At 44.7% G+C, this 16,165-nt stretch overlaps 1 protein-coding gene and 1 pseudogene across 1 annotated transcript; one reads left to right on the top strand and one right to left on the bottom strand.

Moving 5' to 3' along the window:
* The first annotated feature begins 386 nt into the window (after window positions 1–386).
* Window positions 387–9,267, top strand: LOC120670005 (annotated as a pseudogene).
* LOC120670006 lies at window positions 1,166–7,865 on the bottom strand. The gene is made up of 2 exons (XM_039949954.1): window positions 7,147–7,865; window positions 1,166–1,420 (listed from the first exon to the last, which is right to left on the bottom strand). The coding sequence occupies exons 1-2, from the start codon at window positions 7,765–7,767 to the stop codon at window positions 1,295–1,297; spliced, it is 747 nt and encodes a 248-aa protein (XP_039805888.1). The 5' UTR covers window positions 7,768–7,865; the 3' UTR covers window positions 1,166–1,294.
* Window positions 9,268–16,165: the final 6,898 nt, after the last annotated feature.

The raw sequence follows: 16,165 nt of genomic DNA, 5'->3' as shown, positions 1-16,165 counted from the left end.
CCACACGGCACCACGCTCCGTACTCGTTTCAGGGATTGCCGTCGAGGCAGCAAAAAGAGGTGCCCCGCCCCCCGGGAACTGAATCAAGCCGCCAGACCACCGCCATGGTTCAAAATCATCACGTTGCTTTCCCCCTCGCACGAAGACGCCGCCCTCGAGCCAGAAGACCGAAGATGTCGCCCGCGCCATCTTCCGATGTTGTACCGCATATAGAACGTGGAGTTGTAAAACCGATGAGTTCCAGTTCCTATACATATAGAACGTGGGGTGCCATATCGGCAATAACGTTCAGTAATCAAGTTCTCTCTTTTTTACACACCACGGGCACAGCATCACTTCGAGTCACTGCTCCTACTCCTCCCCAGCTCCCCGAATATGACGACGCCATGGCCGGCACGTGCGCCCACGTCGAGTTCCTTCGCGCAGCCGGCTTGGGCGCTGGCGCTAGCCGCCGCGAGCCTCCTCGCGGCCGTCCCCGCCATCCGCCTCGCGCACTGGGTCTATGCCGCGTTCCTCCGCCCCGGCAAGCCCCTCCGCCGCCGCTACGGCGCCTGGGCCGTCGTCACCGGCGCCACCGACGTTATCGGCCGCGCCATGGCGTTCCGCCTCGCCTCGCCGCGGCCGGGCTCGGGCTCGTCCTCGTCGGCCGCAACCTGGAGAAGCTGGCCGCCGTGGCCGCCGAGATCAAGGCCAAGCACCCCGATGTCCCCGAGGTGCGCACCTTCGTGCTCGACTTCGCCGCCGAGAGGCTCGCCGCGGGCGTGGAGGCGGAGGCGCTCAAGGAGGCGATCCGGGGCCTCGACGTGGGGGTGCTCGTCAACAACACCGGGCTGTCCTACCCGTACGCGCGCTACTTCCACGAGGTGGACGAGGAGCTGATGCGCAGCCTGACCCGGGTCAACGTCGAGGGCGTCACGCGGGTCACCCACGCCGTGCTCCCCGGCATGGTCGAGAGGAAGCACGGCGCCATGGTCAACATCGGCTCCGGCTCCGCCTCCGTCATACCCTCTGATCCGATGTACTCCGTCTACGCCGCCACCAAAGCGTGAGTCCCTCGTGTTCTTGCTCACCAAGGTACTGCTTGTGCTTTGCTTCGTTTCCATTGATGTTTACTGTCGCAGTTGCACATGTCATAGCTCTTGGATTGGCTCGATTTTAGGATACATTTTTTTTGAAAGAGATCACTCGGCTTATATTGAAAGCAATAAGAAGTACGGTGCAGACTTGAGAGCACAATCAGTAAAGTTTGTTGGTCAAAACAGAGCAAAAACAAGAAAGCTAGGGACTCTTTCCACTAGAGTTCCATGATATCCGTCGCCACAGCAGAAATGGGATTGTAGCCTTGCAACCAGCCCCGCATTGTGTCAGCAGCATTGGAAAGCTTCTCTTGATCAGCAGGTTTCAACAGTCTCCACCATTTCTGCACATAAGAGATACCCAAGTACACAACATCAATAGGATTTTGGGGGAAGACCTTTTCGATAGCCATCTTATTGCGAGTCCTCCAAATGGACCATTCGATCCCTGCAAACAGGAAGAGGCTTAGCCTCATGTTAGTTTTAAACATGTTCGTGAGTTTGCCCCCATGCAACTCATCCCAAGAACAGGGAATTGTCCCTCCAAAGATCTCAGAGAGACAAGCCCAAACAAAATGAGCCAAAGCGCAGGTAAAGAAAATGTGGGAAACGGATTCATGCCTCCCACACAGAACACAACGAGTGCTACCTTTCCAGCCCCTTCGCTTCAAAGCCACTGCTGATTGTAATTTGTTATGAGATAGCTGCCAAAGAAAGACCTTAATCTTCATTGGCAAGGTAGTTTTCCAGATGTTATCCGCCTCCTTCACTTGCACACCCCTGTGTGTGAGGAATCTGTATAAGCTTTTTGTAGTAAAGTTTTTAGATGGGTCCAGCGCCCATTCCACATCATCTTGCTGTTCAATGTCAACCTGAATATGCTGCAAGGACTGAATTAGAACGTGTAAACACTCTGCTTCAGACCCAAGCAAACTTCTCCCGAACTCGATCTCCCAATCCCCATCCTCATAATAGTCAGCCACTAATGCCTCTTTATCTCTACACATATTATAAAGTGAGGGGTATTGCAGTCTTAAAGGAGAGTCTCCAGTCCAAACATCTTGCCAAAAAGAAGTTTTATATCCATCTTTCACCTTGTGTATGCCCCCCCACTTGAATAAATGTTTAACTTTGTGTAGCCCTTGCCAAAATTGAGAAGAATCCTATGTCCTGGAAGTGAAAAAATTCCCTTCCTGCATATACTTGGCATCAAGAAGCCTGAACCAAACATCTAAGGATCCTTTAGTAATCTTCCAGATCCATTTAACCAAAAGGCATTCATTCATAAGTTTTGTGTTAATGATTCCTAGACCACCCTGGTCTTTTGGTCTACTCACTGAGTCCCAGCTGGCCATGTGGTATTTAAACTCTTCTTTAGCTCCTTGCCAAAAGAATTTCCCTCTCAGTGAGTCCATCCACTTGTGTACACGCTTGGGGAGGGAATAGAAGCCCATCATGAAAATGGGTAGGCTGGACAGACAGGAATTGGTGAGCACTAGCTTTCCCCCTGATGAAAGATATTTTCCTCTCCAAGGATCAAGTCTTTTAGACATCTTTTGTTTCAGCCCCCCAAAACCTGAAATCCCAATCCTGGAATCTGAAATGGGAATACTCAAATATCTCATTGGCTAGCTGCCTAATTTACAATTAAGCATATTGGCTAGTTTCTCTTGTTCTGATTGATCCACTCCAAACACAAAAACATCACTCTTACGAAAGTTTATTTTAAGCTCTGAGAGCCATTCAAAGTTGTAAAGTATAAGCTTGAGATTGGTCACTGATTTCTCAGATCCATCAATCATTATTACCGTATCATCAGCATACTGAATGTGAGAAATCTCTCCTTGGATCAGATCAGCCACGATACCAGTGATATGGTTTTTCTGGACAGCCTTGTCCAAAAGGGAACTCAAAGCATCAGCTACTAAATTGAATAGAAGTGGAGACAAAGGGTCACCCTGACATAGTCCTTGGTAAGTTCTAAAATAGTTTCCTCTCTGCCCATTAACATTGACACAAACACGACCCCCTCGGACAGTTTGCATGACCCAATCTATCCAGGTTTTAGGGAGACCTTTCCCTTTCATTACTCTCTCCAGGAAGTCCCATCTAACTTTGTCATAAGCCTTTTCGATGTCAATTTTCAGGATAAGACCCTTCTTTCTTGAAGACTTCAACTCATGAATGACTTCATGCAAAATCAGCACCCCTTCCAAAATGTTCCTCCCCTTGAGAAAACCTGTCTGGTTATCACCCACTAACTTAGTTGCCAAAGGAGTAAATCTATTAGTCAGAACTTTGGTAAATCCCTTATAATCCACATTCAGTAAGCAAATTGGCCTATATTGTTTTATGTTGCTGGCCCCCTGAATTTTAGGAACTAGACTAATAACTCCATAATTTAGTCTCTGGAGATCCAGCTGGCCAAGAAAAAAATCTTTGAACATGGACACATAATCATCCTTGATCAGAGCCCAAAACTGTTTAAAGAACTGAACACCAAAGCCATTAGGACCAGGGGCCGAAGCCGATTTCATCTCAAAGATGGCTGCTTTAATCTCCTCCTCACTGAAAGGTTTAATTAGATCAGTTTTATCCTCCTCAGTAAGGCTACCCCTCCCTTGCCAGAAACAAGGACTGAGGTGCATGCTGCTTGTAAGAGAGGAGCCAAACAGACTCTTGTAAAAGGAAGTAGCATGTTCTAGAATTGCTTTCTGAGAACTGATCACCTCTTGGTCAGTTTCAAGGAAAGTAATAAAGTTTTTCCATCTTCTACCATTGGCAAATTGGTGAAAGAATTGAGTATTAGCATCCTCTTGCAGAAGACAGTTCACATCTCCCCTTTGTTTCCAATGTAGTTCCTCCATTTGGTAGATTTGTTCTAGAGAATGCTCCAGATCATATCTTTTATGCCAAGTCTCAGCAGATAACTCAGCCCCATCAGCTAGATGGTCAATAGCTTCCAGCTGTTACAGAATATCTGTTTTTAATCTCTTCACCTCCCCAGCTTTACGGGCTCCCCACCCTTTCAAGAATTGTCTGATGGATGTCAAGCTCCCATGCCAGGCGTCCATAGAGTAGCAGTTATTAGGTCTTTTTGTTGTGGAATCATTCTATTTCTGTGTTACTAGACCCACCAGGTCCTGGTCTAGAAGCCACTTGTTCTCAAAGAAGAAATACTTTGTCCTGGGATTTCCCTGCTCCCCAGAGTCCAAAATAATGGGAGAATGGTCAGACCCCACTCTAGTCAAGCTCCATGCCAGACAAAGAGGGAATCTAACTTCCCAATCAGTAGAGATCAGAAACCTATCCAGAACAACCATAACTGGGTAGTCTTGCTTATTTGTCCATGTAAACTTAGGGCCTGATCTTCTAATCTCTTTCAGCTGGAAGTCTCCAATGAAAGTGTTAAACAAGTCCATGAGGGATTGGTCACAATTGTTGGAGCTTTTCTCAGTCATATTTCTTATAAGTTTAAAGTATCCCCCCCATGACTAGGGGTAAAGCACACTGGGAACATGTAGCAGTAAGTTCATCAATAAAATCCCTTGACTTATCATGCTGTGCAGGACCATAGACACACATAGAGACCCATCTGAAATTGTTGAGTTTGTTTCTGATAGTCATTTGAATATGATAATCTCCCATGGAGTACTCCTCCAACTCAAGGACGTCACCCTTGACCCCATGAGAATACCACCAGACCTTCCCCTAGAGGGAACCCAATGCCACACAAATTTCAGACCTCCATCAATCTCCTGCAGCAGCTGAGGGGAGAAATCTTCTTTTATTGTTTCTTGAAGCCCTACTACATCTATATTCTCTTGCCAAATATACTCTCTGATCTGCCTTCTTCTAGCTGGTTTTCCCAAGCCTCTTACATTCCAAACAAGAAACCTCATTTCTTAGATATTTTATTATTAGTCCCCCCTTTTCTGTTCCTGGTTTGATAGCCTGAAGCATTACCCTTAATGCACTCAGTCTTTTCACCTTCCTTCACATTCCTATAGGAATTCTCAATAACCCCCATGGCTAAATCCTGCAGGTCCTCTTCACTGTGAGGTTCACTATGTTTGTTACATCTATCTAAGTAGGCTTTATAGTTAGCCTGAGCAATATCAGCTCTCAAAAGCTCCTCAGCCTTGAAAGCATTTATTTGAGTATCAAAATCATCTATTTCTAAGTCTAAATAAAGAAGGTCCTTTTTTAGCTCATCATTAGAAGTAGAATTCAAAACAGTAAATGGGTTGGTCTGGGACATACCTGAGGAAGTATTGTTCTTGTCCTACGCCCTCTGGATGGCTTTGGTAGCAATAGGAACTCCATCCCTTGGAATCCTTTTGCTTGCTCTGGTAGCCACTACCACTTTCTTCTTCTGTGAAGCCCTTCTATATTTCTTTTTTGGTAAGGTGACCCACTCCTGAGATTCTTCATCTTCAGTAGGAATATCTATTGAGTTGTTGTCCATCAGATCCTCTTCCTGAGTTAATTGTGGGTTCTCATCCATCAATTCAGGATCATCCTGTAGTATGAGCTTAGGACCCTGGGAGTTGTGTAGTAGGGACTTGCTTGGATAAATCCCCAGTGACCCTTCCTTCTGAGATTGCATATTCTCCCTCCCTTCCTGCAGTCCTGAAACCAGCACCTCCACACCCCCTGTAGGTTTAAAAGGAGAGAAATTCTCACCATTTGTCTTGGGCACTTGAGAGCTTAACAGCAAAGGATTGTCAAGTAAGGCATGATCATCCACTGACATCTTAGTCCTCAAGTCATCCTCATTTGCTACCTGACTCCCTTCCCCCATTTTTTCAGGTGTGGCTAAATTCTCTATTTCAACAGAGGCCAGCAGAACTTTCTCCTCACTTGTCTCAGTCTCAACAGCTTGCTCATATTCTGGGGTGCCATCTCTGATAAGGTCTTCCATGCTATCCTCTTGGGAGTCACCCTGGCTCTCACCATTCCTCTCATTCTGTGTATTAGTTCCACCTGAGCTACTGCCTCTATAATTGTACTTATCTTGAGCTTGGTCTTTTCCTCCACCACCTCCCAGCTTATCATTCGGGTTTCCTTTACCATGGGGGTCATCACCTTTGTTTTGGGTTCCTTACAGAATGACTCTCTGCTATAAACTTGATTTCATAACCAATGCCATTGAAAAAGATCTCCACAAACCCTTTTAGCTTGGCTGGGTCCCTGCAGTTAACTCTAACTCGTACTGGTTCATCCCTCACCAGACTGAACTCATCAACTTTAATAGGCTCAGCCACTAGAGAAACAATTTTTTTGATAATCTCATCTTCCCTGGCAAAGTTAGGGACTCCACAAACCTTGATCCAAACAGATTGTAGCACAGAAGAAGCCGCAGTATCAATATTGGATTTGGAGATCCTTACTTTCAGACCATGAATAGCCAAAACAAACTCAGAAAGCTTGGAAAATGTGTCTAGCGTCGCCTGATCAGGAAAGGCCGCTCTGTATTCATCCCTCGAGATCTGTCGGACTTGGAAGTTCCAGTTAGCATTCACCAAATTTTTCAATTCTTCTTCTAACTTTTCTTCCGTCACCATTCCTTCCTGCAAAGAGATGATTCCACTAAACTTGGACTGGGTTCCTTTGTCTAGGATTTCCATGGAATAGAAGCCCTGCCCAAGAATGGAGAAACCATACATCTTCAGTGTTTTCCTGTGAAGACTAGCACACTCAGCTGCCATATGTCCTGGTTGTTTAAACTTGTAGCAAACTGGATCATTAGTGCAGACTAGCTGGTGATGACCCACTTCAGAGCAGCGAAAACACAGAGTAGTCTTCAGTTTTACTTCCACTTTGACTGGAGTTGGCTTTGTTCTTAGCTTTTTCTAACTCTTTCCTCAGATCTGGTCGCGGGGGAGCCTTGCCATCAAATTTCCCACCAGGTCCAGACCACGATTCACGTTGAAGTGATGAACACACGGATGATAAGCGCCCTTGCTTTCTCCCTCTCTGTTAGGGTACGCCCGCTCCCTGCGGTCATTACCCTGATGCTGCTGTTCCTCACGACGATGATCACGAAATCCAAACCTGGAATCCTCACCTGATCGATTGCCGCCGCCCCGTTGAAGCTTGTGGCGCAGGTCAGGTCCCGCTCTGGGTACCCTGAATCGAGGAGGTCATCTTCCTCCATCCACTCCTCAAACCCAGCCCTCCGCTTCATCTGACGCTCCGGCGGAGGGGGAGGACGGCGAGCCATCTCCTCCCTGCCTCCAACGGCGTCCGCGAAGCTCTGGACCAACGGCGCCGCCACAATCCTGTGAACCTTCCGAGCCTTCCACCCAAATTTCTGAATCTCCAGTCGACTCGCTGGGTACCCTATCCCTTCCAGAGCACTTGCCCTCGAGATCCAAATGTACTTTGGGCCAGAAGGTCGCCACGAATGTGCATGGATCGCTTCGTGGGTGAGCCCAATACCGTGGTCTCCAGGCTGATTTTCTTTTTCCAAGTCTACCCCTGGAGATTCAAATCCAGCTTCTCCCCTGTTTGGGCGCTTTGGTTCTTCTCCCTTATCCTGAGCACTCGGGAATCTCAAATTCGCTGGAATTCTCGCCATAGCTTGCTCCAATTGATTAGCAGCAATGTCTAGTTCACGGGAATCCTCGCTTTGCGATGGGCAGAATAGGTGAAGTTTGATCTCCTTGGCCATGCGCTCCCGATCCATCCTACGGCTCCATGCCGTCGAGGGAGGGGGAGGGCGACCACCGAGCGGAGCAGAAGCCACAGCTCGCGAAGACGATCCATGGGGACCAGTCGAGAGGCACTCACCAGGCGCGCTTCCCGAAGGATCCCGAGATCCCGCCAGTCCCCATGACTGCGGCGATCTCCCGGCATGTCCTCGCGACGAGCAGGCCCCTGCACCAGCGCGGTACGGAGGGGAGGGCCCCGACGTCGACGACGAATCACGCAGCGGAGGGAACTCCGTCGTCGACGGCGATCCCACTGCGGCGAGCCCCCGGCCGCGATGGGCGAGAGGCCCGTCGTAACCGTCCTGACGCGGAGGCATCGGATTACCGTCCTTTTCGAAGGACAATATTGCGAACCCTACTCAAGCCCGATTTTAGGATACATGGCGTTAGTGGAAGTAAAATTGACTGACTGAGAACAAACAAGCCTTCATTAGTTGTTACCTGTCTGTACGCTTAGCCGTTTTTAGGTGTTGTTATAACTATTCTAGTAAGCCTGTAACCCGATGAAGCGCCTTCCGTGTGAGTATTGAATTAGTTCGGCACTGAAATGCCATCAGTTAGACTATACATTCTGACATTCTGACGTATAGAGGGAATGAATAGATATTTTCAAATAAGCCATTGGTGATTTGGTGCTTTTCTTGCATCTATTTTGTCTCTCTCTGCTGCTATACATACTTAACTGGAAAAAATACAAACATGGACAATCTATTCTATAGCCTTCTTTAGGTAATTAAATAATAGACAGATACGCACACACTCTTCAACTTAGTAAGTGCATGCTAAAAGTTATTTTATATCTTTAATTTTCAGGTATGTCGACCAATTCTCAAGATGTCTTTATGTTGAATACAAGAGCAAGGGTATTGATGTGCAGTGCCAGGTAAAAACTAATATCCTTTTGCAACAGGTGTACCTTGTTTCTCGGTTAAACCAAATTATACTACTTTTTGATCAACTCTGGATTCGTTGATTTTACTAATGCTGCATATGTTCTGTTCCAATCTATTCAGGTGCCCTTGTATGTGGCAACAAAAATGGCATCTATCAGGAAATCCTCCTTCATGGTTCCATCTGCGGACATCAACATTGGCTATGAGCCAATGTGCACGCCATATTGGCCACACTCCATCATGTGGTTCTTCATCTCCATTCTTCCCGAGTCCTTCATTAACAACTTGCGCCTAGGCATGTGCATCAAGATCCGCAAGAAGGGGTTAGCCAAGGACACCAAGAAGAAGTCCTTTTGATGTTTCACATATTTGTTGAACGCATGTTGTGATCGGCAATTCTATTCGTCGCGCGCGCTATTTGCGTCCGAGCCATCGCACACAACACAGTCAGGAAGGCCGCTTGCAAGCGCACGCCCCACGATGCGTAGCTTCAACCTTTTGTTTTATTGGCCAATTGCTTTGTTTCTTTTTTCTATTCGCACGCGGTGGATATTTTCCAACGGAGGAAAACGCTGACATTGTATTCATGTGCAAATAAGGATTCGAAAAAATCTTTCGTTCAAATAAATATGTGATATGGGGATTTCCGGTTCTCATTTCACCATCATTGAAATTTTGTTAATCAATTAGGTAGGACCAATTGACATCATTTCTTCTCATTCTTTTCATTCATCTAATACTTGGTTCACTTCTTTAATTTGTTTCTTTAATTTTCTTTCTTCTAATTTCAGAACATTTTGAATTATTTTCACACAAATTTAAAGGGAAAATTGGATTCTTACCTTTGAAAGAACCGATACATAGAAAAATACCATGGAAAGTTTCAGTTTTAGAAAATTAGCACCAAAAGTTCCCTCCGTTATAGCAATCTACCATTCCCGTGAACACAATGTTAACACAGTACATACATGCCACCTTCCTCTCCCTATGACATCTGAGCCCACTTGTCATCCCTAACCTCCAGTAGGGGCGCCCAGTTGACAGGGCAGTGGAGGCCACGGGCTCGGGCCTGCCGGCGTCCCTGCCACCGGCCGTCTTGCTCGACGACCTCCCCGCCGGCACCGCCATTGAGACGCTCCTCTTCGTCCAGGTGCAGCGCTCCGTCCCGGCGCTCCCTGCAGTGCTCTCGGGCCTCAAGTTCACAACCAATTAACCTCTTCGCCTTCATCCGTTCATCGCCGATCTCTTCGGTGATGACATTCTGGTGGCGGTGCGCAATGCCGACGTGACAGCCTGCTAGGTTACCTCTTCTTCCCGTCCAACCTCATCATGCTCTTGCTCATGTTCCACCTCCCGTGCGGCCGTGCCTTGGTGCCGAGGACGCCGCAAGTTCCGCAACATGCCAGTGCCCGTCAGGTTCCAGCTACGTCAAGGACTCAAGGTGCCTGGCAAAAATCAGTGGATAGGGGCAGCGACGCGTGCTGTCCACGGCGCAGACAGGCGCAACTGGCGCGGGCTGGAGCTGTTCAACCACCGTACTAGTTCCTCTCGGTGGCGAGGAGCCCCACCAACGATGGAGAGCCAGCCAAGGGGAGAGCTACTACGATGGATTGAGGAGCAAGGACAACACACAGAACCTAAGCCCGCGCGGTTCCGCGGTGGGGTCGTGCCGCCGGCGAGCCAGTAGCTGTTGCGCTCGGTCTGGCCAAGCTGGCAAGCTCTACTGCGGCGTGCGGCAACCTGTGTTGATTCATTTTTCAGGTGGTTAACGGCAAGTTAACAGGGATGGTAGATTGCTGTAACGGCAGAAACTTTCGATGCTAAAATTCTAAAACTATAACTTTCAATGGTATTTATCTAAGTTTCTATTCTTTCAATGGTATGAATCCAATTTTCTTAAATTTAAAATATTTCAAACATTCGGAACATTCCAAGTGTTTAATAACACTTATTGCAAACTTTTTGGGAACTTTACATGTAAGCAATTTCTCTTAGCACTATGAAATGTTTCAACGTGCCGTGCAGTGAACTTTTCTGTGGCCGACCAAACTGAAAGTTTCGGAACATTCTCAAAACAGAATAATCTACTAAACAAGTCCGAACATTTCAGAACACTTTTTGAAATGTTTCTAAAACATATGAATGTTCCGGAACATTTTGGAATGTTTCCAAAACTTCTATTCCTCGCTCGCTACTGCACTTCAACCTATCACATTCTATGGAATATGTTTTATTCCGAACAATTTTGATGTTACAGAACAAATTCAATTGCTCCCAAACAGTTCAGAGTGTTTACATAACATTTTTTATGAATCTTTTTGGGGGAAACAATTAAGAGTGTTTATGGAAACACTCTTAAATGTTTGGGAACATTTATGATTTTATTTCCAAACAATTCTACAAAATATTTTTGGAATGTTTCATGAAACATTTTTAAACAATCATGAAACTTATTCAAAGAAAGGAACGAAATTGAGAAATGAAATTTTCTAGTGTTGAAATTATTTCTGAGATCATGAAACAAAATGAAACACATTTTTAGAAAATGGTCCGCCACCTACCTGTATTAAATTGGCCACCATCTTCCTGCAAAAGGTTCAAAGAAAACATTTTAATGTTCCGGAACATTTTTGAAATATCCTGAAAACAAATCTAAATGCTTCAGAACAATCTTGAAAATTTTCTAGAATATTTTTGAAATGTTTCCAAAACAAATCTGAATATTTCGGGATAAAATGAAAATTTTGGAACATTTTGAAAATAGAACAATCTACTAAATAAGTCAGAATGTTTCAAAACACTTTTGAGAAATATCTTAATATTCGGGAACACTTTTGAAATTTTCAAAAAAAAAATTGAGATATTTCATAACACTCTGGAATGTTTCTAAACAAACTAAAAGTTTCGAAACACTTTGAAAAACAGAACAATTTGGACATGTTGCTAAACAACTAAGAATGTTTCCCGAACACTAAATGTACATAATTTATTCTATACTCGATTTAAGAACTTAATTCAAATCACTAAAAAGTACATATCGGAACATGCAACTAAAACTGTTGAACAAAAATTGATCGGCCCAAAACTTAATGGGCCTCCAGCTCGGGGAATCTATTTATCGCGCGCGTGAATAGGATCGCTCGGGTCGCAGAAGAAGGCCGCTGTTCATCTTCCTCGAGCAGGCTGCGGCGGCGGCCGGAGGTTGGGCCTTCGGGGTCCGGGTTGCCAGGGTCCGGTGGTCACCACCGACCTTAGAAGAGGGGGTGGGGTGGTAGGGAAGCCAGGCGGCGGAGGCGGGTTGCGGGCGGCGGCGGCCGGCGGCGGGGACGCCGCCGGCCGGGGGCGGCGGGGAGACAAGTGGTGGGCCAGGCACCGGGCGGGGGAGCGCCTTCGGGGTCCGGGTTGCCGGGGTCCGGTGGTCACCACCGACCTTAGAAGAGGGGGTGGGGTGGTAGGGAAGCCAGGCGGCGGAGGCGGGTTGCAGGCGGCGGCGGGGAGACAAGTGGTGGGCCAGGCACCGGGCGGGGGAGCGCGGATTCGAGCTGATTAGTGTCGGCGGCGGCGGCGGCGCCAGCGGCGGCGCCGGAGCCGTGGGAGGAGGCGGGGAAGGCGGGGGCGCAGCGCCCAAGAGGCTTCTGCGATGGCAGCGCCGCTAATCGCGCGCGTTAGAAATAGACGTCCCCCTCCAGCTTCCGCTCGCACGCGCCTGCGAGCGCGTCGCGACCGCCCGCCCGTTCCTTTCTGCGATGAGATCGTCAGAAATCACTGAATGCGACAAACAGACCCCCCCCGGAGCGCGCCCTTTGTTTCAAACATTTGGAAGAAGTGTTTACAGAACTTTTAGAAAAGCACGTAACATTTTTTTGAAACACTCGTTGTTGACATGATACAAAAATTAAATTTAAAATAATTTATTCAGATCAAAATGAATTGTTTCAAACTTTCTAAAATGTTTGAAACATTTAAATAAATTTTGAATGTTCCAAAAGAAGCTAGAGCAGATGTTCATATGTTCCAGAAAAAATATTCAGAACATTCTGAACTTTTTACTAAACATTTACCAAAAATGGAAAAAAGATTTCTAAAACACTTTAATTTGTTCCCAAAGAGTTTTGCAAAAATTCAAAGTTTTAGAATATTTTGAAGTCTTTGAAAAACATTTGGAAAAACCTGCAGCAAATGGCAGGTCTCCAGCTTCCGCCGTGTGCCTGCTTCCTGGCCTGCTTCCTGGCACACGGCGAAGTCCTCCGTCACGCCGTTAGGCCGGCGGCGTCACGTCGTCTGGCCTTTTTTTGTCGTGTGCCCTTGGATACACACGGCGAATGTGTTTGCCGTGTGTGCGACAGATGGCACACGGCAAACTAGGCATCTGCCGTGCCTAGCGCTGCCGTCGGGGGTTCGCCGTCGGCCACTGACGGCGAAATCTTCGCCGTGTGCCTACTAGGCTTCGCCGTGTGCTTGGGGCACACGGCGAATTAGAGAATTCCGGTAGTGGCTTCAAGCTTCGACGTCCAATTTAATGGTCTGCACCTTAATTCGCAGCACTTTTGAATTTCTCTTGGGCATCAATTAATGGGCCTCATCTTTTGCATCTGCACGCACGAGCCAGCATCGATTAACCTGCCGGCCTGCCCACCCGCCGAAACCCTTCTGCGATTGGATTGCCACAAATCGCACAGAGCGATATATAGACGCCCCCTGTTGTTATTGATGTTGTTCCTTCATCACCTCTACCATTGCTTTCTCAATTTGTTAAAAACAAGAATATTGTAGTTCCTTACATAGTTGTGAAGCTAAAACATGTGGTTCTTCATTTCGGAATGTAACAATAATGTGGTTAAAGATGAAATGGTATTAACTTAAGAAGTTATGTAATTCTTCTCTAGTTGCTTTGCCTTCCAATGATTTGAGATGAGTTTTTATTAGTCATGTGCTGGGATGTGAATACTTATTAAAAGCGCTTATTGTTGTCTTTTAACCACACCATTTTGAATCATTTAGTAGCTAGCTTTGTGTCCGTTTTTTTAGGAATCGAATCCGGTTGGTAGCTAGCTTTGTGTCCATTTTTTTAGGAATCCGGCTACTCCCTCCGTTTATAGGTTATTTTATAACGTAATTTAGATGCATAGCAAAATATATATATCTAAAAAAACTAAAAACTACCTATAATTAGGAACTAAGAGAGTATTACTTTTAAACATATTTTCGCTCGTAAACAGTATGGTATGTTACCCACACAACCGTATTTATGCTTCTTTTTTTCTAAGCTGAGAAATATTTAAGATATATGGCACTGAAATCTTTTGTTGTGGTTTTATATCAAACTCTTTCTCTTCCTCTAGCAGCTAGTGTGTGTGTCTATATATATATACAACAGTGTGTAATATCTTATACCTATCTTAATATCTATGAGATTTTAAAAAAATCTAAATATATGGTGTGCAATATCTTATGTGACTACTTCACCTCGAAGGTGTCTAGTTGTGCTTCCAAGAAATAAAAGCTAATCAACGATGATTCCAATCTTGCGCGCGAGTGCCAGCGAGCCTCCTGGCGCTCGATTTTCGACCAGTGCATGCATCCCATTCTTAATTTAATTCTTTTTCCCTCATGAGTCCCAGGGGCGGATGCACACCCCGGGCCACCCGGGCCATGGCTCGGGGTTCGGCCCAATTTTTTTTCATTTTGCAGTAGTTTCTACTTCTGGACTTGGATCAATTGCTGAAGAAGGACTTGTATCAATTGTTGAAGAAGAATAAATATATTATTTTGCGATGATATTTTTTGTATGTTATCTATCTTTCCGTTTATATTTTCATGTATCTTTTGAACTGTGAGTTTATGGACGACTATACTTAAAACTCGGCCCGGGGTTCGACTCAATCCTGGTTCCGCCACTGATGAGTCCACGTGACCAAAACAAAGTGCATCTTCTCTTTTTTCTCTTCGCCATTTGTTTCTTTTATCTTCTCTTTAGACTCAGTGGGAGGGGCGACGCAAGGCTGTTCAGCAAGGAGTGTTATCATTTCTTTTATTCCCCAAATTTTCCTTTACACCTTCTATATGTCTGAAATTTTCTTGTCAAATTTTATATGAAAATTATACTAAAAAAATTATACAGAGGATTGTACTTAGAAGTTGTGTGATGAATTTGTACATAAAAGGTTATATGAGAAATCTTCTCGATAGTGTCTTCGTACAGTTTTGCTAAAAAAAGATGTCCTCTATAAGTTATTTCAAAAAATTATGCATTAAGTTTGTTTGTACCGTGAAAGTTGTGCTAAAAATTATTCTTCAAGTTGATAATAAAAAAGTTAGAGTAAATTGCACCCACCATGCAACAGCTTGTATGGTCGTATCACTTTAGTCCAACAAATTGCAAAACATGCAAATAGATACATGAGCTTGTGAAATATATGCATGTACGGTCACATATACATTACCAGTGTATTATGCCACGTTGGCAACATCAAGGACTATAGCTTATTGGGTGATTATAATGAGATAAACTTATATTGCGAATATATCTTAAGGATAATCTCATGTTTATTGTGTGAATGTTTTGGACTACATATGAAACAATAATTATGCCATTAGCATATTCTTACAACTATTTTTGATAAATTTATTTTACTTTATTTTGAATATTTTCTTAATTGTAAATTATCATTATTTTGATCGAAGTATATGGTTCCATTCTGGATTATATATAGTATCCTTATATAGATGGTCGTCAATTAAATAGATACCAGATGTATGTTGTTTTACATTTGGTACAATATGTTTACATCGGATCCAAATAAAAATTTATATAGGATTTAACTGCTTTAAAGAATTGCATCACATGATCCTAGCAAGAGATATCATTATCCTATTGATCTTTGCTTATATCCTCAGCGGTTGCTCTCTTCTTGTTTAGGTTGTTTGTTCGGGTTATGTCTATCCCATTATAATCACACCATAAACATAAATTATTTTTTAGAGATATGATAAGACACGTTTAATACATTACATCATATTATTAATAAGGTATAGTCTATATAACCTCCCACCGTGGTAAAATACACTCAATAGTGTACATGTGACCTTATATGCACACTTGTGACAACTTCAAGTACCTATTTGGACGGTTTGCAACTTATTGGATTAAAGTGATACAACCATACAAGTTGTTGTATGGTGGTTGCAATTTACTCAAAAAGTTATATATAAAAGTTGTGTACATCATAAAATGTTATGATGATAATTTTTACAGAGTTTTATCATCAAAGACTACGCATAAAAAGTTATACTTAAAAATTATGGTTATAAATTATAATTTTCTATAAATAGAAAATTGTGCAGAAAATATTTTCTCAAAAAGGAAATAAATCACCTGCCCGAGATCGCGCGCTGCGAGCCTTCCTGGGTCCTGGCGCGCGCGGATTAGCACAACCCTGAATGATACCCACGCTAAACAGAAGACAAACGGGGTTTTCTA

The sequence above is a fragment of the Panicum virgatum genome, chromosome 4N (genome assembly GCF_016808335.1).
Source record: "Panicum virgatum strain AP13 chromosome 4N, P.virgatum_v5, whole genome shotgun sequence".
Taxonomy (NCBI): Eukaryota; Viridiplantae; Streptophyta; class Magnoliopsida; order Poales; family Poaceae; genus Panicum; species Panicum virgatum.
The sequence above is the reverse complement of the archived record's forward strand: the minus strand, read 5'-3'. Positions and strand labels throughout refer to the sequence as shown.